The sequence below is a fragment of the Pseudopodoces humilis genome, chromosome 5, assembly GCF_049639895.1.
Source record: "Pseudopodoces humilis isolate 2021_Gansu_Grassland_sample_001 chromosome 5, ASM4963989v1, whole genome shotgun sequence".
Lineage (NCBI taxonomy): Eukaryota > Metazoa > Chordata > Aves > Passeriformes > Paridae > Pseudopodoces > Pseudopodoces humilis.
Genome location: NC_142204.1, coordinates 34,701,784 through 34,726,555, shown reverse-complemented (window position 1 = coordinate 34,726,555; position 24,772 = coordinate 34,701,784). Strand labels below are relative to the sequence as shown.

Genomic DNA, 24,772 nt, shown 5'->3' with positions numbered 1-24,772 from the left:
TTTTTCCATCAGGTGATTTTGGCCCATCAAATGGTATCTGCTGTGACTGGCTGGGAACTATCAATGTCTTCTTGGCTGGGTTACTGCTAAAAAATTTTGGAGAGGGCTGAGCATGATTACATTTAATTAATTAATAAATGTGATTACTAGTGCTTAGGATGAAGTCTTTTTTTAACTTCTGTCAAATCTCAGGAAATTTCAAAGTTATGAGAGTAATCTTTTAGCTTAATTTATATAGGTATGGCACATCCCATGACAGGCTCAGAAAGGAGTAGCTCAAACCATGTTTCATATGCCCTACCTGCAGAAGAAATCACATTTAAGTCTGTCACAAAAAGAACTAGACCTAGTATAGCCACCCTTGATTTCCCAGCATTTCAACTCTGCTTAAGTTTTAAATTAAAAGTATACTTCATTTTTTTGGTCAACATATCAGCGAATTAAATTCTTCACATAATGTAACAGTGAGAGAAAGCTTTGCTCTGCTGAAGTCTAGAGCACAAATAATTTTCTAGCTAGAATGTGTCATAGGTGGTTTGTTACTGCATCTACTTTCTGAATGTATTTCTTTGAGTGATAACACAGCCCTCCTGTATAAATAAGAAAGGGAAAAGCTTTTGCACTGATATGCTTTTCGTCTTTCAATGAGAATGATACACTTCCCTTCACTTTACTTAGAGGAATTTAACTTTTTATCAATGAACATGAAAAGGACATGGATTCAGCTGTGCTGTTCCAAAGTTATTAATTTGTAAATGGGGATTCAATTCTGGTACCCATAGCACAAGGTTGAAACAAAACATAAAGAAAAGTTTATTTAAAAAAAATAAATTAATTGTGGCTAAACTTAGAATGAATTAATTTTAGAAGATAAAATAATTTTTAAGACCAGAGTCCTTTTCAAGTGTAAAAATGGGTTTCAATCACAAAGAAGTTTGAAATGTAATATTTTTATAATAAAATTTGAGATATCTAGTTTTAATTCTTACTCTTATTTTCTTTTACTCATAGGTAAATGTGGCTTCTTGTGATGGAAAATGCCCATCTGCAACAATTTTCAATGTCAATATTGATAGCCATCTAAGATTCTGTAAATGCTGTCGAGAAGTTGGAACACGAGTCCTGACTGTGCCCCTGCGCTGCTCAGGAAATGGCACCGAAATTCTGTACGTCATTCAAGAGCCCATAGACTGCTCATGCCAATGGAACTGAACATCACTGTGGACATGATTTAATTTTCACCAGACACAGTTTTTTGGTCATGGATGAGTATAGTATTCTGCAGGGAAATAAAAAAGGCATCAGTTATGCTTTACAATGTAACTTTCCCCAAATTTAGCAAAGATATTGTTTGTTGTTCTTTGAATTGTCTTTGAAAATACTGGCAAGAATAGAAAAAAAAACATAAATCTTTTCAAACACGATGTAGTTTATCCATCATTTATTTCTACTCAGTGGCTTTCTGATGAGGTGGTGAAAAAAACTGGTTAATATGGTTAGTATTTCCAGTGTTTTAAAATTTTGGATCGTGGCTACCTATCAAAGTTGAGACTTTCTCAAATAATTTCTCAATGGTTCATTTACTTAGAGGCCTCCCATTGAAAACCATCACCAGTTTAATATTTAAATGGGAAAGAAGCATATTAGGATTTTGAAAATGACTGAATTAATTTATTTTTAAAATAATGGGTTCAACTGTAACATTCTTTACCTTGCTCAAGAATCTGTATTTTGTCCATTAAGCTGTTGTCAGTGACTGGATTCTGCTTACACTGTGAATGAGAAACAACACTACTGTGATCTGTATGTACTTGTAGGAAACCTCCAGAGTATACAGCAGAATCATAACATCTTGAAACCTTAGACATTTATTTAATTTTTATGTATATTATAAATATGAAGCATGACTAGGCACAGGCTGAAGAATTATAGCTTTTGTGACTCGAAGATATCTGAAAGCCATTTCTGCTACAAAGGTTTCCATTTTATATCCATTTTTTCACTTTTCACAGAAAAGGAATTGGCTGTTTGCTAGTATAGAATAAGATTATATGTATATATATTTATTAAAAAACCCCACAGTACTGCACATTTTAAATATTCATAATGGGTTTTGTCTTTGTTTTCCTGTCTGGAGATTTGTGTTCAATATATTTTATAATTTGTTTTTTCAATACAGATATTTAGACTATTGCCTGAATTTAGGATTCATAATTTTTGAGTCCAGGAAAAAAAGTCAGGTAAAATAAATGTTTTGAAGGACTTAGGTGAGTTATTCATGCTCAATCAAGCTGTAAATACCCATGATTCTGCACCTTAAGTTGAATATAATTTCCCTTTTACTCGACATAATACATAACCTGCATTTAAAAATAAAGGATGCAAGTTTAATCTTGTATTTAGAAGATTACTTTGCTTTATAAACTCACTGAATGAAAATTATATTAATTATGACAGTATTTTCCTTATCAATTTTCCTTTTAACTGTGTGAGAATTGAAATTGTCTAAATGTTTGAAAATCTTCTGACAGTTTTGATTTCAAGCTGTCATCATTTAATTACAAAAAGGTTGGATTATCACATGGGTTATTACAATGAAAAATAAGCAATTAAAACTGCCTTAAAAGCCAAGGCTATTTTTCAACTTTGTGTGACAAATCTTTGTTACATTCAGTTTGATGGCTTATAAAGAAAAATAGCTTATACAGAGAAATCTGTTGTTATTATCAAGACTCATCTACTCATGCATATCATTAATAATAGTGACTTGGTTTAAAAATTAAATAGCAATCCATTGTAAAATATCAGCAAAATATTTAACCATTATAAAGAAGAAAAGATCAACTAGTGATCAAAATAAAGTGGCACTTTGAGAAAGTCTATGCTTCATCTTTGTGTTTTAATGGTTTGTAAGGCAGATATTTCAAGTTTTATTATATACCAGGGCCTAGAACCAAAATATTCCCTGATACTGCTGTCAGAATTTGTGCACAGAAACTTTTCATGCAAGCAAGAAATAGAAGTTAAATCATAGTCATATCTGTAATGTTGGTGTACTCAAACAGCAGATTAAAGGACAACTTTAAAAAAAACAAACCACCACCACAATACTTTTAGATAGAGGTATGTATCCTATACTTGCCTTAACAGAGTTTGGCCTAAATCTACTTAATGAATTTAGCATTTGACAAAAAGGAGACCCTCAAAATATAGCATTTTTCAATATAATCATCAAACATTTTCATTGAACAGCTGTGGCCTTTTTTGAGCCATGTAAGCCATTTGCTTTTCTAAGATTTAGAACTGTGTTTGTAATTGAAACGAATTTAATAAACATTATTTTGCAAAGAGATAATAAATCAGTGTTGATGAAATTAATTAAGCTTTGCCACTAATTCTAATGCAAAACCTTAGGAAAGCCTGGAAATTATAAAAGTTATGTTTAAAATTAACTTCATGACAACCTGCAATAAGATAAATGATATTAAACTATTTTTTTCCCACTTAGACAATTTGCTTTTTTAAATGCAACAATCAGTAGCAACTGTGTTAGGATTGTCCCTGAAGCCTACAGCAAAATCTTACATCTTCAGTGGAGCTGGATAGGGTGGCTCTAAGATTGTCTTTCATTTTACAGTTCAACTTCAAACTCAGGCTGCTTTGTCAGAAAGTGAACATCTATTAAAACCCTTGAACCATTTCCTGGACAGCCCACCCAGCCCTTTTACCTCCAGGGAGGTGACACTGGCACAATGGGATGTGTTTTATATAACATGAGCTAGCCCTTGCAGAAGGTTTGAATGAGACTGCAGAGTGGCAGGACTGTTCTGCTCCATCCTTCCTCTGTCTGCAACCCATACATAATACAAAACATATGCAGTTTATGGTTCTGTCTTGGCTTTCTCGTGTCTCTTCAACTCTGCACTCCTCCCTCAAGCCCTGTCCTCAAATTTTGCGTAACTCTGTCTGCACAGGTGTCTTGTGAGCTGCTTTGGAAAGCTGATCCAACTCAAATCTTATTTAGTTAAATAGCAAAATTAATTAGTCTGCTTATTATTGACCAAAAGAGCTTTCACACCCACAGCGTTCACTCCCTTCTACCCGCTCTGAAACTAACAAGCATAATTTGTACTCCCCTAGAAGGAAGGCTGGGGAGGCGATCCTGGAACTCCCACGCTGTCACTGGAAAACCCAAGCAACTGTGCACGATGGAGGTGCTGCAGTCCCACCATGCCTTGTCATTTCTGCCATTTGTAACTCCTTCCAGCAGCCCTTCCTTCCTACATTTCCCCTGCTCCAGGGCATTATTCTTTTCAAGCGCTGTTTCCTACCTGTGCTTGAAAAGAATTCACACAATATAAAGGCTTAGCCATAAAACTGTGCAGATATTTTAGAGACAAACATAAAAAATATCTCTACACTTAGAAGAATCAGATTGTACCTGCATGTACTTCTACGAAATGGTAAGTCCTTGCCATATTTATTTTAGACTTTTGTAATTTCATTGCCTTTTTACCAGATAATTTAAGAGCAACTATACCCCTAACACACAATTAGAATTTGAAGCACAGCTTTTAATATTAGGTATAAGCCACTTACTATGTGTTTTCATTAATAAAATATGAGAGTACAGCTATACAGGCAGCTAATATTCCCATTTTTAGCTAGCCAAATCTGTATACTAAAAATAAAAAGTAAAACATAATTAATTTGCATGATATATTTCCACATTGCAGATGGAGCTCTTCCCAAATATATGTACCTGTATATTGGTGACATTTTAAGGCAGGATTAGGCCTGAGGTTTGGTGTTTGAACATAATTACAAGACACATAATATACTGAAAGGCAGAGGCATTTACAGCAACCCACTGGGATTACAAATGGTCACTGTTCAAAGTTCTTCAGAAGTGACAGAATTCTGTTTCAGAGGTGGCTCATTTCCCCCTTCTTTCACAGTCCATTTTTCTTGACACAAATTCTTTTTTCCTTGAACTTCTGCCCTGTTGATACACTCAGCTTACAGAAACTGTAATTATTTTTTATAATTATTTTATTATTATTCATTAGTTCTGTATAATTCTTTCCACCTCTTTTTCTTCTATCTTGTTTTTTACAATAATTTAAATGACAAATCCAATTTCCATACACTACAGAGATCCACCTTTGTGTAAAACCTTACTGCCAAATAAACATGTAGGTACCACTCAGGAATACTATGGCAAAGGAAAACATTGACTTGAACTAATTTTTTCAAGTTCTGTCTCATCAAAACCTTTCTCAGATGTTACCTTGAGATGCTGCTGCTGCTGTAATCATGTATGGGTGTCCATACATGGACAAAGGAAGAATCCAAAGGAAAAATCCCATAGGAGTGTGTTCTAGGGGACAAAACATAAATGAGTTGTCACACATGACCATAGCAATATAACCATCATGGAGGACAAAGCATGAAGGCCAGGACATTAACAAAAATTTGTACAGTTGCACACTCACAATAATTCTCTGGAATATATTTTCAAAAAATATTCACAACATGTAAGTAAAAAATCTTTTGAGGGGTATACTTCAGCACATTAATGCAAGAGAAAGAAAAGGGTTTTATTGAGAAAAGGTTATGGTGGAGATGGTTTGTGTGTACTAAATTTTGTCTAAACTTTCTTTAAATGACAGTTGAAATGTGCAAGCTGCCTATAGAATAAGAAAATTTAAAAAAATATCTCTCCATTAACAGGTCACCAGAGTTTAGGGAGGAAAGGTATATTCAGAGCTGAAGGACAATGGGCTGTAGCAAATAAGATACATTGACATGATCTTGGCAGCCATATACTGATCATTCAAGAACTATCATTTCTGCCTATTTTGAAAAATAATTCTACATATATACCAGTTAGGTGGTCCTATATCTACTGGAATCAGTGGTAAATGAGTCCCTAACATGAGAGATTTGAGCATCTTGCTTCAAGGAGATAGTCTGGAAAATGTCTTATATGTGTAGTTTCTAGTTTTGTGAGTAGTTTTAGTATGGGGGAGCTTGAAGAGCTTCTTCTGTGCTGATATCACACTGGAGAAAACCAGTAGTGAATGGTGTCACAACTTAGTCAGTAGAAATGCTGAATAAAAGGAATGTGTTTATGTTTTGGGGAGTGTTCTTTTGATTAAGGTGGAATGTGCCATGCATGTTTATTTTATTGGGGTTAACACAGAGAGGGCTCCTGCTGCTGTCTTGAAAATCACTTTGCTAATAAAGTCTCCCTTTGTGCCTGATGATTATAAATTGCTCTGGAAAAAAAAAATGAGCATGTCTGTTTTGCAAACTAGCTGAATAAGCAGTAGCTTACTTTTGTCATTGATAGATAAAATATCATTCAAGTAACTACACCCATGTGCTCTGCCATTCTGACAGGGGGATTGACTCAGTGTTTTGAGATTGGGGGTTTCATTGCAGCAGCTTTTGTTTTACTATGTGTGTCTTTGAGTCTGGATAGCATAAAAGTTCCAAAATGGTATTTTTCTGGTGAAAGTAAGCCTGTCTTGTTTACTACAAGTTCTAAATAAAGCTTTACCTGAAAATTGTATTCCTTATTTCATGATCCACTGTTCAGTGGGATACATGTTTTTGTAAAAATTAGCAACAGCCCACTGAAAAAACAAGATAGTATCTCAAGACGGAAGTATGATGTGATGATAGCACCTAGGAAAATACAGAGTAATATGACATGACTGTTGCCCTTTTTGATGGTACACATATACCATGGCATTGATTTTTATTTATTTTATAATTGGTAAACATTTTTTTGTCAGCTTATTAAACCAATTTAATTTCAAAGAACACAGTGGAAAACTATTTTTTTATTAAAACTGTTATTTGGGGAAAGTTTAGGGCACTGAGAATTATACTGAAATCAGTTTAATTCTGAAATTGCTGCTTCAGATCTGGCCAAAGATGAATATCACCCAGTAAATTTTTTCTGAGCCAAGCTTCTGTTCAGAAGCCTTTGAGAAATAGATCAGTGGTCCCACTGCCATGAATTCTTGTCTGTTCTTTATTTATAGTTGCTTATATTGGTGACTTTGTATGGGACCTCTGTGAGATCATAAGACATGCCAATGGTTCTGAAGTTGTGCTTAATACTTCTGCAGAAAAGTGTTTTCAGGCTTATTTTGTACACCTGCCACAGAATATCTGTGTAGAAAGGTACAGAAAAACAACCAGAGTCTGAAGAAAAATAAGGGCTAGCAGTGATTGCAATGAATTTTGATCTGGTAATCACATAGAAACTAAAAATATTTTTTTACATTGAGAGGTTTTAAAATTACTAGTGAACAGCAGGCACATCCACAGTTCACTGAAATTAAAGGATCTCAGGAAACTTAATATGAGGCTTGGGAAGAGGCAGGGCCAGATCAAAGACACATCTCAGGTGCACCATTGGCTGCCTCTGTAACCATGTGAAGAATAAATATGTGTACTAGTTTTTCTGTTCTTAGGATATTCTGACATGATTTCACTTTGAAGCTGTGGTGATACAAGGACTTAAGAGATACTGGGACTATAATATTTCTTTCTCTATGGATCAACCAATTCTTCTTCTGCTTTTATTTAAATATTTATTTAAGGTAAGGAAAATACTCTGGTTTTTGGGTGTGGATAACTAGTTGAAGTAAATGCTGAAAATTTATGGTTTGTGATTTGGACTGGCTTTTTTTCCCCTGATGTTCTAGCTCCCTGTTCACAGGGAGATCTCATTTAGTGCTACTGAACATTCCCAGTCTTCTTTCTACTTAAATAGTTGGAAGCTCTTTTGAAACTTTTAATCTGCTTTATTGCCTGCTGCTTTGGGTTTAGTGTTCCCCAGAAGAAATAAGAGATCCCAACACCTTTAAGTCACCTCTTAGACAGGTATGAATTAAAAGCTTTAATGATATAATTATCATACCTCTGACCCTTGAGGAGGACTGTAAGAATAGCGTAAGAAAATTACCTACACTGCCTCAGTTTCCCACCATTTGCAGCTTAAGGACTTTTTGAGATGGATGCATTTGCAGTGTTATTTGTGAGCTTCATTGTAGTTCTGCTCTATAAACTCAAACTTCTGCAAACACAAATGGGCCTCCTCTGACACCCCTTGAAACTTTTAGTACTCATTTTAAGCCTTGTCAGATAAACAACTTATTTTGTGAATAACTCTTTTTTCCCCTCTTCTATAAATCTGGAGCATACCAGCTGTGTTTCATCCCTCACAGTGCTTGTACTTGAAGAGAAAATGAAAATCCATTTCTGCACAATTTTGGCTACTTAAGATTTTATTGATCTCTGCTGTATTTCTCCCCAGGCACCTCTTTTTCAGACTGAGAAGCCTACTTGAGTCTTATGTTGAGACACAGTTGAGAGCAAAAGTTAATAAGTTGTTTGTTGTTTAGGTCTCCTGTCTCCTGAGTGGCTCACCTGAGGATAGATTTGAACCTTAGGTCTTTTTGGTCAATTTAATAATTTTGGTTTTATTTTTTTAAATTGCTTGGGTCTTTAGATGAGGGCCTAAAAAGTGATGGCAAGGTTCTGGCAATAAAAAGGAACATTCTAAATCCCTCTCATTAGGTATAGGTATGGAACAATTTTTGTGTACATTTGAAAATGCGTTTCTTGTTTTTTAGGTCTAAGTAGAATGTATTTATGTATAGTAAAATGGTATACAATTGCTGCTGGTGGAAAATTATTAAAAATGGTTAATACAGTGATTGCCAAATATATATTTTTTATCTTTAAAATCAGATTTTTCTACTGTTTGAATTGTCTGGGCTAGACAGATTGTGTTTTCAGGGAATGCAAGCCAGCTGTATACCCAATATACTGGATTAAAAATCTGAAAAATATTCCTTAAACACTTTTGTGTATGCCATCAATATTATAAGTCCATTGTCTCAGTTCATTCCAGAGGTCCCTCTTGTAAAGGATTTGTAGAATTTAAAGGCTTTATAAGCTTTACAAAGCTTCTACTTCACAATGTATAATCTAAACTCTGAACATGGAGATATTGACAGATTAATAGTTATGTTAGTTATTCATTAGTTAAAGGAAGTTATGTGAAGCCAAACTGAATTCCAGAATAAGTTGTACTTAAAAAAAATAAACAACATAGTATTTTTTGCTTTTTATGGGTTTGGGGTTTTTTTGTGGGGTTTTTTTTGTTGTTTTCTTTTTGTTTGTTTTTTGTAAAGCTAGATTGCTTTACAGGACAAGACAAAGTAATACAGTAATAAAACTCCTAACTTTTATTTTAGTGTCTTAGGTGTTCATATTTGATTTTTATTTTAGTTTATTTTTTTGAACAAGACTTTAATTTCATTGCCAAGATGGCATTTATTTGTCATCTCAATTCATTAACAAAGCAAAAACAAGCCACAAAAGACAGAACTTGAATAGTTGAAAATTTTTAAATTAATGCCACTAAAGTTTTTAATGTGTAATATAAGAATAGGACTGAGACCTCCCACTCCTGACTGCTGTAACTGTGGTTGCAGTATGAACATAGCAAGTGAAATCTCTGACATTGCTTCTAATGTAAAATGATGACAGGTTTCTGTCATATTTGGGTCAGCTAACTTGATTTTTTCACCTCTGGAGAGAGAAAGAAAACTAGAACTTGTACTTGCAGAACCTGTAAGATATCAGGAGGTCTCTGTGTGTCACTGGTGATACTGGTCCACGTAAAAAACTATTGCTAGCTAACAAGCTCTAGGTAAAATTAACTAAATTGACTGAAATTGTGTTTAATTATTTAGTTAGAGGTGTGTTTGCTGCATTTTCTACTAAGTTCCTTTGTGTATGTTTGTCTTACAGGGTGTGCTGTGTGTAGACTGTGACCAAGTGAAAAAGCCTTCTAGAATAGTTTGGATGGAGTGGACTGAACTGCCCAAAGGAGAGGATCCAGACTATTATATTCTGACATACCAGCAAGCAGATGCTTTCAGCCAAAAAGTATATTTTATCAATCTAAGCAATAAGTTGTTCCATGTTATTTGAGCTGCAGGTAGCAGTAATTAATAGCACCATATGTATGTTTGGTTCATCGGTTTTTTCTTAAAAAAAAAAGTAAAATAGGAAATAAAGAGAAAGTTTGGGGAAAAAATGTACTGGATATTTTAATTAACATCATTTATGTGTACTCTTTCAGAGTCCTACTGAAGCCAGTGGGACTCAAAAGACCCTTGAGTATCCTGTTGAATAAGGATGGATAGTCATATGCTCAAAGTAAAGAATATGCAAGTTCTTCAAGGTACTGTGGTTTGAAGGAGGAGTTTGACTTCTCCAGGAGACACACAGACACTATCCCCAGATCTCAGTGGGAAGGCATTGTTCTTATTTTGAGCACAGGATGTTCTGGAATTTAAAGAAAACATTGTAATTTTAATATGAAGGTGTTTGTTACTAATGTGATTTCTAAAAGGCTTTGTTTCAAATGCATTGGATATTTTGCAATATAACTGCAGCCTCAAGTTTGATGTGCAGTGATATAAGCTCTCCTTCTAAAAGGTTCATAGATCACTTATAAACTGTATTTCTATTACTTTCACTATATTCAGAAATTCTTTTAACTTGCAGAATGTAAGAAACATTTCTAAAGCTGAATGGAAACCTGTCAGTACTACAGTTCTGCTCGAGGAAAGTAGGAAGTATGATGTTACAATAGAATCTCTGAAAAATGGCCAAATCTTAAGCATAAAATCATTTAAAACACGTAAGTCAAGAAGCACAAAAAATATTTTGGTATTTTTATAGGTAGTCCGATACTGAAGATCAAAAATTAGGGATTCAGATCCCAAGGTTACTCGTGTATTTAGAAATTTTGTGTTGACGTATGTTTTCAACCATAAAGTGTTGAAGGAATAATTTTATATAATGTGTTTGGTTAGTGTAACAATTCTAAAATATGAGAATGATGTAAAAGTTTCTGAGATTTTTAATTATTACAGGTTTTGCTATACTACAGTGATTCTAGGAGAAGAAATTTATAAAACAGGACCAAGGAAAAATTACTTAAAGCCTGGTAATTTCATAATAACATAGGGTCATTGTCTTATATAAATTTAAAAAAAAAAATTGTTTTGTTTCAACTTTGTAACAGCCCCTCCTTAAAAAGGGTTAATAAGTATCTTGAAGATTTTAACATTGTGACTAACTGGGACAGACATTCAGTATAAAATGTATGAGTTTAGCCATTGAATTTCTAAAAACATCATTTATAGCTGTAAATCCATTCAGGACCACAAGTCCCACTGGTTACTAGGATGAAGGGGGCTTCCAATCTTAACTTTGTCACTTAAAAGTTTGTAGCATTACCTTTTACACATTGCAAGCTCATACTATTGCATAGCTTTGGAATACAGACTTGTATCTGAGTTCAAACGACAGAGCTGTGATCACACCATGGTAAGTTCAAAGCATTGCAGGAGCCATCAACTGATGAAAGAACGTTCAGCAAGCTACAGGAAATGGTTGCCCTGCTAAAGTGTTACTGCACTTGGCATCTATTAACTGATATCCTATCCAAATATGTACTTTTACGGTTCAAGCACTCCTGAAAGTGTGCACTGTTATCTCTTGCTTCAGACATAAGTCAACATACCATGAAAATAAAAGAAAACACAACTTTCTTAAATGATGCTACATTTCCTTCTATATTGGTGGCTATCCCTCATCCTTTCTCATAAGAAAAATGTAATAATATTGATGAAATAAAATTTCGAGCTAATTATTTCTTTGTGGAAAACACAGTATTTATTTTTTTGTTGTCTACCAGGTGGAATTTCAGAAAATGACATCAAAACATTTGTGACAGCTACTACAGTGTCTTTTAATTGGAGTATGATGATCAAAGAATTTTCAGTTTCTGTTTTCCTGAATGGTACTTCTCAGATTATAAAAAGTCCCAATGGATTCTTTGTGTGGAGAAATTTGACACCTGCCACCATTTATACATTTAAGTTTATATTTGAACAATTAAATCCTGAATTTGTAAATGTGTCTCAATCACTGGATATTCAAGCTGAAACAGGTATATATTAGAGTTTCTTCTAGTCACAGTGAATGCAAGTTAGTACTACATATTTTCTAGAAGGGTTAAGAGTTAATTTTAAAATCCTGTATTCCCCTTTACATATTTCAGTAGATATGGATGTTATTTCTAGAAAGAGGAAATAAATTGAATATTAATGGCATAGGAAGGTTATTTCTAATTAATGCTTCTTAGTATTTTAGGAGCAAGAATTTAAATTTGCATGTATAAATATTTTAACTATATTTTTGCAGTTTAATATAGTGTGAAGTCAATGTTGAAATTAAGCCTTGTAACTATTGGAGTGTATGGGTTGAATTTGCTATGTAGTTCAATGAAAAGACAAAGAAAATCCTGAGTTTGGTAAGGATTTGGAGCACTTTCTGAAGCATTCAAAATGATGGGATTTTTATTGTTGATTGGCAATCCTAGCTGTGCTGTTTTCTTAGAAGTGCTGTGAGGGAGACAAGATTTTGAGAATATTATGTCTTGGTTGTGTATCCTCATTCCTTTAAATGTGCTACTCTCATAATGCAATTTAGAATCTTTAAAATTAAATACGCAAAAGAAGAATTATATACAATCAAATTCAAGGAAATAATTATTTTCTCAAGAAGATATTAAAAGAAAATGATTTGTCAAATTCATTTTTGTAATCAAAATAATTGAATAATTAAAAACTAAACTTAAAAAATAACTTTTTTTTCTAGAGTATGATTTTTTTTTTCTTCATTGTTGCAGTTGCAGCTTTTAATTCAGTCAGTCAGATTTTTTTTAAAACACTAAGTACTTAGAAGGAGTGTTGGTTTATAATCACTGAATGTTTTGGGGGTTGAAATAATGACTTGTTTAAACACTATTGTCCTCAGAATGTCTGTGTAATTATAAGAAATTAGCACCACTGCCATGAGTAACACATATCTTTAAAATCAGGATAAAAGTAACAGGATATCTCTAAAATCCTGTCCTTGTTCACCTGTTACAGGCGCCTGTTCCCCAGGGTGGATGGCGTTCCAGAGCAGCTGCTACCGAATGGGCGAGGAGAGCAAGCCATGGAAGGTGGCACAACAAACCTGTCAAACCTCTTCACCAGGGGCACATCTTCTTGACATAGGGAGTGAAGAAGAGCATGGGTTTGTGTTGTCATATCTCCAGAAAATTAGTCGAATCATCATGTTATGGACAGGTCTTAATGACCTAAAGGTCAGTATATTTTAGCATCTTTGTTATTACAGATATGGAAGCAGGAGAATTTTTAAATAGAGGAGCAAATCCTTTGGAATAAAAATTACTAAACAGTACCTTGGTTATTTTTTTCCTATATTTATTAGTAATTAGACAAAAAAAAAAATGTTTCTTTCTATTTAGAAATACTGAAAACATTTAGAAGGTCTGGGGGGGAAAAAACCCCCACAGTGTATACTCAACCTGTAATTTTTTTTTTTTTTTTGTGTGTGTGTGTGTGTGTGTGTGTGTGTGTGTGTGTGTGTGTGTGTGTTATTTCTGGAGGATACTATTCTGCCTGTAGGTGGTGCAGTATAACCAGATTTTAAATCCCAGTCTACACACTTGTTACTATGGCTTTCGAAATCTGGGGTTGGCTTTTGATGCAGGTCTGAAATGCTGAGAGTTGAGCTTAGTGAGGTCTGTCCAGCATAGATGGAGCAAGGTGTTTCTTGTAAAATATTGCCTGTTTCTTGTATTTGGGATATAAAAACATTTCCTCATCTGAGTGTGAATCTAGCCATAGTTTTTTTTAGCTAAATATTTTTGTTTTCAGACTCAATTTATGAGTATTTTTGACTGAGTAATTTTTAAGTGAATAGTTGTTTTAAAAAATTATCCGTACAAGATTATTCAGTTATTTGATTAATAATGGTTTTTAAAGTTTTGTTTGTAATAATGAAACACACTCATATGGTTTATATTATATTATAATATTATAATATAAGCCATATATATAAGCTATACTATTATCTTGTAATCTTTTGTAATAGAAGGGATGGAATTTTAGATTGAAGCCTTTATTAAAAATATACTTATATAATTGACTTGTATAAATGAAGTACATACATTTTTGAATATTTAGAAATACACTTGCAATGTGGGAAACCTTACTAATTTATAAATATAATCCAAAATTTTCTGAGTTTTTATTTAATTTTTTTTTTTTAATCTAGGATGAAGGTCAGCTCTTGTGGACAGATGGATCTCCTTATCTTCTAAAATACAGTATCTCATCTCTGTCAATGATACCAGAAAATCAAACTGACTGCTATGCCCTTCAGAGAGATCCCACTGGCCCAGACTATTTCTTCACAGGATTTTTCTGCTATGTACAGCTACCATATATTTGTGAATATGAATGTAAGTATATTTTTTAAATCTTTTGCATTTATTCTTAAAAGCCTTGCCCTGATTACATTTATATTTAAAGATACAAATTTAAAAATTAAAGGGTTTTAATGATTTTCAATTTTTTTTATTTGTTTTATTTTTGCTGTTATTTTTCAGTACCTCGGGTACCAGAAAACTTCAAGTTTGATGTCCGTGATGTCAAGACAACTGAAGCTGTATTTGTGTGGAGCAGCATGGACATGTGGCTTAAGTCAGGCTTTGCACTTATACTTAAGTACTATTTTGATGGGTGGAAACCATACATTCTGAACTTGCCTGTGAATACAACTCAAACAAAAATTGGGCAGCTGTCTCCAGGCCTTCACTATAGTTTCTTATTAGCAGCAAGGAACCCAGAAGGAGCACAGACTAGCTTAAGTCCAATTCTGAAGGTAGAAACAAGTAAGTTACAAAAATAAATAGCAGTAATTACCAGATAAACATATATATTTTATATTTCCCCTATAATTGCACTGTTTCCTGTATTCTCTGTTGATCAGTATTCACTAATACACTGTGAAGGTGGCTTTGTTGGATTTGCTCTAATAGTATTTAGCCTGTATGTAAGTGTGCATTGTTAGGTTTTCAGGCTCTATTTAAAACAAACAAGCAAACAAACAAAAAGACACAACAAAACACCCCACAGTTATTGATGAAAGGCAGGAGAAACCGTTCTTAATCTTCTCCAACAGGGCCCTTGCACCCCCAGAAGTTAGAGGCTACATATGTTTCATCTGCAGAAATACATTTAAAATGGGACCCTCCACAGCATTCATCCAGTGTTTTTCATTACTACCTACTCAACATATTGGATACTGAAACCAAGATCTGGGAACAGTTACCAGTTGAAAAAAGCAAGACTTCAACAGTCCTAGGAAATGTAAAAGCTTATCATCAGTATCAGTTATATTTACAGAATGTAGCAGAGAAGGGAACTCTAAGCTGCCATGAGAAGCCTATATTAATCACAACAGGTGATATATCCATTTTCTATTTCTTTTATTTCACTGGACAGAGTTTAAATTTAAAATACAAGACATGAATGTATTTTTAAAGCCATTTCAGATTGTGGTTGTTGGGTTGTTGTTCTTCAGAACCTTCCAAAATTTTGAAAGCACCAATCTATTTATTTATATTTATTTATTTATTTATTTATTTATTCATTAATTCCTTTTCCTGTTTGCAGCATATTAGTATGAACTAAAGAAGCAACATTCTGCTTAATAAATTCTGATTTATAGTTTGTATCTCTAATTTTAGAAAAATTAAAATATTACCACAATTTCTCAATTTTTTTAGGGCAGACTGTCATTTTTTACTCCATATGTATCCAGTTGAATGGATTATACTTGCAAAATGAGTCCTTACTTGCTATGCCAAAACAGAATCTGCCTGTAATAGGTAGTTGCCTGAGAATTATTTTAAGAAATAATTAAATTAATCAGTAGGTTTAAAATCGTGGCATTTTTGAAGAAAAAGCAAACCAAGATACATTCTTGGAAACGGATTGTAAAGTGATAGTAAGTTTGATGTATGGTTCTAAACTGACATCTTTTTCTTTGATCAAGCTGTCAGTCCACCTACAGCTGTTCATATTCACCCTGAGGATGTAGAAGAAGAGAGTGTAATCCTTCACTGGAAGCTGCCACAAGAGTGTCAGGAATCCTACATTCAAGTGAAACCTAATGCAGACATTGGTGAAACTAAAAAGTTTTTATTAAGTAATAAAGAGGAATTAAAGCTTGATGACCTAACTCCTGGAATGGTTTATGAAATAGCAGTGGCAAGTGTGAAAAACGGAACTATGAGCGAGCTGAAGACCATTCGATGCACTTTAAGTAAGCCATTATTTATGGTGGAAACGACAGACTATAATACACTCAGTCTCACTGTTGTTGCTATCACCTCATTAATTTTGTCAATCAAGTCAATTTGCTAAATAGCCAAGTGTCAAAACTTAAATAGGAAATGTAGAGATCCAATCCTAATTGTTAACAGCAAAGTTAACAATTTTTGCAGAGCAGTGAAGCCTTGGAAAACATACTGGTACTAGTGACAACTGTGATGGGGACCACAGCTGGAAATCCTGTTCCCACTGGCAGAAGAAGCTGGGTGAATCTTTGATTTGCATTGAAATGGGAAAATATCAAAATGGTTGAAATAGATTATTGCTTTTTGAAGATATATTGTTCTGAGAACTGTGAGAAAAAATTGCCCTACCATTAGTGAGAGGCTGCTAGGAAAGGATTAGAAGCAATAATAGCTGAATATAAAAGCTTTGCACTGTTTGTTGAAGCATCTTTCCCATTGATAGCGAAGGGTTTATTGAAGGGTCTTAGTTTACCAAAATCTTGAAATGCTTTTGGTGTTGTATATATTTTTTACATATGTGAAAGGAATGGGCAGGATTCACTTATACATATAATATATAAAGGCTGCAGCTGTCAGGTTATAGATTTATGAAATGCTGCAGTGTCATTTCTTTCTAAATGATCACAGTATTTTGGAGGGTGACAGTCTTAAGTCTTTTCCAGAATTTTTTATATAGGATTATATTTAATACCTCATTCATGCCACAGATGACTAAATTGTAGATGGGATATTTCACAGCTGTCAGAGCTAACTGTAAGGCAAGAAAACTAAACATGTCAATGTTGTATCCATCAAATGCATCTCATTCTCCATGGTTATCTCATCTACACCTCTGTATAATTTTTCAGTTACCCTGCTTACCTTCTTGGTGCAGTTCTGGTTGAGAAGGAAATTCCAGTTAAAAGCTCAGGTTGTTTATTGTTTCTGAGCAATGACTTGCTATGGTAGCTGTTAATTTGTGCTTGGCAAGAGCATTTCTCAGGGCCGTTGCTTCAGGCACATTATGTGATTTTCACTTAATTTATTTTCAACTGGCTTAATGTGTGGCATTTTTTTTTTTCTTCTAGAGCCCAAGCCTGTCCAAATTGTAGTTCCTTATGTGCTCTATAGCAATGCTGTGGTACTATTTGTTCGTGTGCCCGATATCGGAGTATTTGATGGCATATATGTTACAAGTAAAGAAGGACCTAATGCAACATTCATTTTAAAAAGTGATGGTAAAATAACAATTGAAAACCTTACTGCAGGAAGAGAACACGATTTCCGTGTCTCCACAAAAAGTGGGAAAATGTTGAGCTCCTTTTACCATATAGCTGGTGTAAAAACATGTGAGTATTTTAAGTTCTTATAAAATTGCACTATATAAAATCCTGATGTTTGAAACTTGTAAACTTTATTTTTATTTCAGTGGAATAGGAAAAACACACTATTAAAAAATCTTCTTGATATATTTATGTAAGCAATTTGCAGTTGTACTAACATTAGCTGGTTTTTAAACAAGACTATAAGAATCCCTTTTAATTTCTAAACTTGTTAAATTGTGTTTTTTATATTGTGTATAAAATGTTTAGCAAGCATTTCAGGAATTTAGGCTGTATTAAATTATTGTCCTTGTGGGAGACATTATGACCATTTATTTTAAACAAGTAGATGAGTATCAATGGAGTTTATTCTTATCAATAAGTTTATTCTTCCTGGTGTATCTTTAAGCAAATAATAAAAGTGTTAAGGTTCTTCAAGGTAATAAATTAATTCACAAAGACATAAAAAGACTTGTAGTGGATGGGACACCTTCTATCAAGGCCTTTAAAAGCAGAATTTTAATAGAAACTTAAAAATTATTTTAAAAATACCTGCCGAAATTGTGTCTTTACTTTCCTATTTTTTATAGTATTTATACTTCCATAAGTTTTCCTTTTCCAATTTTATCATTTTCCTTTGAAATCTTTTCTGCTCTGTTTTTTTTCAGAATACAAATATCATAAAAAGAAAAGATAGGATCTAAAGATATAAAGAAGAAGAGGTGAATTAGAGCAAGACAGAAAAAATCGTCCCCAAATAAAGCAAGCCTTGAAAGCTAATATTTCTTAAAAAATAGTTTTAATAAAACTATTATTAGGGTGTAATCAATCTTCTGCCAGCACTTCCTAAATTTAGTGGGGAACTCCCTTACAAAACCTAGTCTTATTCTGACTCTCCTGGGACCTCAAATATTTGGAATAAATAAAAATCCTGATGCCTCACATGTGTAGTTTCTACACTTTTTCCTCAGAAAAAGTGCAAATTCCAGTATATTCCAGACAGAAATGGCTGTGATGGGGATGAAAGAGATGTAGAGAAGAGCAGAAATTCTCCTGTGATATGATCTGAATCGTACCTAACAACACTATACTAGTAAGGGATAAAGTGTATTATGTCTAGCCTTATCTACCCAGTTTTTCTGAGCCTTTTGACAAAATTTAGGTGCACATTTAGCACCACTGTGGTGGTGCTGTTGGAGGGATTAACTTCATCCTTGAGAACTTTCCCACCTAGGGGTGTCAGCTCTGTCCTCAGGGAAAAATGTAATTTCAACCTCATGTAATTTTAAGACAGAAACCCAAGAAATTTTTCTTAAATAATGGCATTACTATATCTTTTTTCCCCTCTCTTTTTTCCCTCTCTATTTTGGAATTACTATGTGTCTGCACACCTGAGATCGGATTTTGCCCTCTGGTAGTCTGTTACTGATTATCTTCACTTTTATGTCTCCCCCGGAGATAGGAAAAGTGTTAGTTTGACCAATGCCTGGGATTGATCAGAGAGGTGTTTTATGTTCATCTGTAGGTCTGGCAGCTCCCCTGAAGGTACGAGAGGGCGACGTGACTGACACTTCCATACAGCTCTCTTGGGACCGCGCTGATGGAGATTTTGAGCAGTACGAGGTTACCTGTACTAATTGTGAAAGTGCTTTCAAGGTATGCTGTGTAGGGCACCACCTCTGAATATGCACTGCAGCTATTTTCCAGTCTCCTACTAAGTAGTCAGAGGCTGAATGAGAAGCTTTATTTCCCATTAAAATAGTTGGATGTGAGGTTTATAAATGATAAATGAATTTTGTAAGCAGTTCTGTGAAAGCTGTATTTGGGTTTCCTAGGTCCAGAAGGTCAAGCAAGAAACTGCAACGTTTTCCAACCTTAGTCCTGGTAAGCTGTACAGTTTTGCAATTAGAACAGAGAAGGAAGGTTTCAAAGACAGTATTTTTGTGACAAAAGAAGTAGAGACAGGTAAGACCACAATGTTGTCAAATTCAGGGTTTGTTTTACTCCATCCATATCTCTTGCTTTCTTCTTAAATTTTATTTTTGTCTCAAACAAAGAACAGTAATTCAACCATATTTGTAATTTTCTCCTTAGTCTCTTTCATTGTGATTTTTTCTTATTCTTTGACTGCAAAGGACCATCAAGAATTTCAATATAGCTCCTCTGTGCAATGAGATACCAATGTTAACTTCATGTTGATTCAAGCAGCTCTACAGTCCAGTAACTGATACTTGCATAGTGTCTGGCTACCACTATCAGAGAAAATATTTTTTTTTCTTATATTTCTCTTTAATGCTTTAATTTTTCCTCTTCATCTATGACTTTGAACACACTTGAATTGCCAGAACTAAATTAGTTTTATCATGTTTATTCATTGGCCTCCCCTTAAATCACAAGTAAATTTGGGCTTTACTACATTTAGCTTTACTTTAGGTTAGGACATTTGACTCTCAGTAGTGTAGTACTCCTCTATTCTAGTATTTCTAGCTGGTTGACACAGCCTCTCAGGCTATTAGATCTGGCATAGTTTCCTCTAAAATGTCACTAATGTGAAAAAATCAAGCATAGTAGATGTGATTGAAAAGGCTCAGCATACGTGATCAAAGATATATAATGCTCTGCGTTTAAGGAACCACTGAGTTAAAACTGATAAAGGAACGATGTGAAATAATTTGTGAGAGAACAAATCATGGAGAGGCAAATATGGAGCAAGTAAATCATGATTCTCTGACATTTTCTTTTCCAGAACTAAGCACTTGAAATTAGAAAACAGAAAGTAGAAAAGAAGCAAAAGCAAATGGTTGTTTACTACATTTGTAGACAAATTGCAGAACTTCTTGCCACAAGGTGTTTTGTTTGATGATTGTGATCATAAGTTCATGTGGAGACCAAAGACATTAATAAAAGAAAAATCTGCTGAGATTTACTACATAGAAAATAGAAATCACCTTTGGTTCATGGAATCCTTGGGCTGCAAACTGCAGCCTGAGGGACTACTGAAAGAAATTATCACTATGCAATTCTTACTTTTTCTGCAGACATATCCTTTTGGCCACTGTTGAATAAAAGATACTGTGCTAGTTGGAACTTAGGTATCTGCACAGTATGTTACCTCTTATACTGAGACTTCCTTTCTTGAGAAATTGTCCATTTTTGAGGAAGTCCACATCAGTGGTGTCAGAACTGCACTAAGCAGCATTACAGAACAGCAAACAGCTTGGCTCTGGATTTCCTGGACATCAAAAGTTACTACATGTTTCTGCAGTGATAGCAGTCTGTATGTCCTTGAGATAAGGAAGAACATGACATCATTTGTGTGGAGTTCTTATTGCATTCTGATGATGAGAGTCCTGTCATAAAGAAATATGTTTAAAATATATTTTTGAATCAATGCATTTTGTTTTATTGTCACACAGTACCAAGTGCAGTCAAATATCTGAATGGTAGCAGAGACTCTGAATCAATAACTGTCACCTGGCCACCAGCACAAAGTATGTTTGATGGATATGTTCTTGCAATAAACAGTAAGGTCTTCAGTGAGAAGAAAATGTTACCTGCTGGTGTGAGGTATGATGATTACATTAGAAGAATAACTGACATGAACTCAAAGCAGCTGTTTCCCTGGATATTTAAAATAAATAGCCTGTGCTGTTATCTATATGCTATATGTATTTGATGGTTTAGTTGATATACATTACTATGCCCATGTATTTTAAGAAGTGCATTTTTTATATCAAATTGCAATTCTCATATGATGTGTTTATGCAAAGAAAACAAAACACTACACTGGGGTGAGCACCAGTAGAACCTGTGTGCCACTCTGGATATTTACATCAATAGTTTAAAACTTTCTAGTACTGGAACTTGTTGTGAACCACAGTATAATGCACCCTATTTAAGATTTTATAGAACTAAAATATTTTTTGACTCACAAGATATAAATATGTTTACACACATCATGAATAATATCCATAAAACTATAAAGAATTATCATATGAGCATATATACTTTTTTAGAATGGCAAAGGACATCATCTCTTCTTTTAATCTTTGTAGAATGCACAAATTTGAGCATCTTCTGCCAGGCACTGATTTCTTAATCAATATTGTGACAACCAATGGATTAAAGAGAAGTCGCCCTACTGTCTTCAAGATTAGCACCTGTAGGTTCAGTTTATTAATGACTTTTTGTGGTTTCAGATAATTAAGGTGTTCTCTAAGAAAAATTATTCCTTAAATCCATGAATCTTAACAATGACTGAATGGATGCTTTTAAGTTTTTCTTTTCAATCTAAACATCTTTGAAAGTTACTAAGTACATAAAAGCTTTTAAAATTCAAAGTTTCCTCTGCATTGGGTGGATTTTTTGCTGGAATCAGCAGTAGTGTTAGGATGATAAAAATTTCCCATAAAAATTGACAAAGGTTGACTTTATTTCTGATTCTGTTTCTAATATTAGAAGTGATATTCATCTATTTGAAATTCTTTTTAAGTACAGAATGAAATCTCTTTCTAGATGGAACTATGTAATCAATTAAAGCCATGTGTTCTGTAGATGTCGATTTCCTTAAAATAAATATAGATTATTGAAATCTAAATTTTACATCCTCAGATCCTGATCCACCATCAGATTTACAAGTGTTTGGACAAGAAGAGAATACAGTCTATTTTTCTTGGAAACTACCGAGAGGAGGATTTGATATGTTTCAGGTGAGATGAGAATGGGAAGAAACCAATACAAATTTATTTTGTAATTTCTCAATTAAATTATCATTCTGTATGGGCTGCAAACCCAGTAATAAGTATTTATTTTTATAGCCCATGTAAGTATTGGAAAGAAATACTGCTATTGGAAAAGATCAGCTACATATGTACTTCCTATTACATAACAATTTTGAAAAAATTAAAAATTATACTTTTAATGGTTCTCAAAAATTGATTTTTCAACTAGCATGAAATAAAAAAGATCACAGGTCAAGGGCTGAATGTAACTACAATGTAATATTTATTTTCTTAGCTTTTCAAATTTGTAATGCAAATTAATTTAATGGAAGTAAAAAATAAAAAATACCTTCCTTAAAGAAGAATGTAAATCTTTTGTTTAGAAAGCTACAGTATAATTGTAGGGTTTGTTTTTTTAAACATAGCAATTTATTAGACAAAACTGCAAACCTTGGATACCTGCCCTATCCTTCTGTCCATGGGCAGTAAGTAGTTTAGGGATTTCCTGAGTGAACTTGGATATACATAAAGAAAAACAGGTGCTATTCCTGTTGGGTTTTTTTTTTTGTTATTTATAATTGAAAATTTTGTTATACCCTGGTTAAAAAAATTACACTTCTTTATTTTATTGTTATTCTTTAGGTTCTTGATGTATTAGAAAAAGCTAGTACTTTCCTGTGTACCATACTCATACCTTTTGTGATTTTATAAACTTCAATTTTTTTCTATTTTTCATCATTTGTTATTTCAGGTCTCTGTCAAAAATGTTCCACAACAGCATTTAAATAGCATGACTGATGTTTTACTATGACATGCAGCCAGTCTCTCTTTTGTATCCTGGCTTTTCCAGTCTGTCTTGTATTATCTTCAGCATTTTGTAGCCACTGTATCAACACTTGGTCAATAAAACTTAGCACACTGCTGTTTTACCATGTCACTTGAATCAATAAGGATTTCTAGATATGATCTTTCACAATTAACTTACCTGAATGGGATATTCTTTGGTGCATAGCACTACCATGAGTCAAAGTACTTTGTTTTAATGATCTATACATTTTTCACCCCAAAATTACAGAGCACAATTCCTTCCCTTCTGCTCTCCCATGGCTTCAATTATATCCTTACCTAAACCTGAAATCTGAGTATCCTTAGGATAGTTCCTTGACATTTCTTCTCTCTTCATTAGTGTAAAGCTGCCTTGATCTCAGTGGATAAGAGCAGTCAGTTAACCTCTCACACTATTTGCTGGTGCAGCCTGAAGCATATTTGTAAATTTTAAAATTAAATTTAATTATCTTGCTCGTGTTTTGAACCAGTTCCGATACACTTTTGAATACGATAATGCTATTTTTTGCCACCCCGTGGAAAATAATTGTCATCTGTAATATTGATCTTTATGTCACAGTATTATAGTTCAGCATCTCATAGAGCAAGCAGCCACATTAGACAATGCTTTGTCTGTATAAATGAGCTTATTCTTAAATCTTTAATGAGAAAGGCTTTCGTAGACTGGTTGCTTAGTAAGGTGCACCTGCAGAAAGGGGATCGTTTTACTAATCATTTAAAATTAATCATCCCTGCTCACCAACTTTCTATGCAATATAGTTTGTAAAGCCAAGAGTGCACAAAAGGTACTTTCCTAACTTCTTTATACTAGATGTAAATCTTTAATCTATAGCTTTGCTTCTAGCATCTTGCAGTGCTGTAATTCTAATAAGGTGGTGACAGTTTCCAAGATTTTGTTTGCATAAACAGGCACTGTGCTGGTAAAATAGACAGAGGGGAGATGGATCATTCCTCCCCAGATGAATAGCAGCTAACCCCAGCGCTTTCAGGTCACTGCCATGTGTACAGCATCCCCCTTCTGCTGGAGGAAATGACTAGTGGCAGGACAGGACTCACTATGTAGGCAGCTGCAGCCCTACCTGGTTTCAGTGTTAAGAGCCATGCCTGAGAAATGTGTTGTTTGTTGGAGGTGCTTGTCCAGTGCCCTCCTCTGCAGGGCAGGCACGGTGTGCACCTTGCCTCTCACCAGTGCAGACAGGAACCAGTCTGCAGGGACACTTTTCTATGGCCACAGAAAGAACTGGTGTGGGCTGGTTTTTATTTTGACACCTTAGAATTGTCTGGAAGGTCAGAAGGAATCCTCTGGGAATTAAGTCCCCAGATTTCAATGTCTTGATACCTCCAGCCCTTTTATTCTCTGCAGTGGCTCCAAACAGATGAATTTTCAAGGTATAGCAGTGAGCTGAGTGGAGTGACTGATTCCTTGAGAGTCTTTTCACAATCTCAGCTCTGAATGGTGCACCGGTGGATTTTCTGGTTGAATGGTTTTAGGTGTCTGAGTCTTTTTCTTTGTTTTGCTATGTTCTGCTTTTTTGTTTTGTTTTGAGGATTTTTTGGCAGAAAGGTACAGAGTTACTTAG

At 34.1% G+C, this 24,772-nt stretch overlaps 2 protein-coding genes across 3 annotated transcripts in view; both read left to right on the top strand.

The window, feature by feature from the left end:
* Positions 1–1,603, top strand: part of OTOGL (otogelin like) — an 89,451-nt gene extending 87,848 nt beyond the window's left edge. The window contains exon 57 of the mRNA XM_005519540.2: positions 1,012–1,603. Within this exon, the coding sequence (XP_005519597.2) occupies positions 1,012–1,212 (201 nt within the window). The 3' untranslated portion in view covers positions 1,213–1,603. The remainder of the gene's footprint in view (positions 1–1,011) is intronic.
* A 5,909-nt stretch (positions 1,604–7,512) lies between these two features.
* Positions 7,513–24,772, top strand: part of PTPRQ (protein tyrosine phosphatase receptor type Q) — a 121,200-nt gene continuing 103,940 nt past the window's right edge. For both annotated transcript variants that reach the window (XM_088055135.1, XM_088055134.1), the window contains exons 1-15: positions 7,513–7,619; positions 9,841–9,978; positions 10,603–10,738; positions 11,801–12,055; positions 13,041–13,258; positions 14,236–14,422; positions 14,570–14,854; positions 15,145–15,426; positions 16,021–16,290; positions 17,392–17,652; positions 19,151–19,281; positions 19,461–19,590; positions 21,042–21,192; positions 21,681–21,787; positions 22,237–22,334. In XM_088055135.1, coding sequence (XP_087911261.1) covers positions 7,572–7,619; positions 9,841–9,978; positions 10,603–10,738; positions 11,801–12,055; positions 13,041–13,258; positions 14,236–14,422; positions 14,570–14,854; positions 15,145–15,426; positions 16,021–16,290; positions 17,392–17,652; positions 19,151–19,281; positions 19,461–19,590; positions 21,042–21,192; positions 21,681–21,787; positions 22,237–22,334 — 2,697 coding nt within the window. In that variant the 5' untranslated portion in view covers positions 7,513–7,571. The remainder of the gene's footprint in view (positions 7,620–9,840; positions 9,979–10,602; positions 10,739–11,800; positions 12,056–13,040; positions 13,259–14,235; positions 14,423–14,569; positions 14,855–15,144; positions 15,427–16,020; positions 16,291–17,391; positions 17,653–19,150; positions 19,282–19,460; positions 19,591–21,041; positions 21,193–21,680; positions 21,788–22,236; positions 22,335–24,772) is intronic.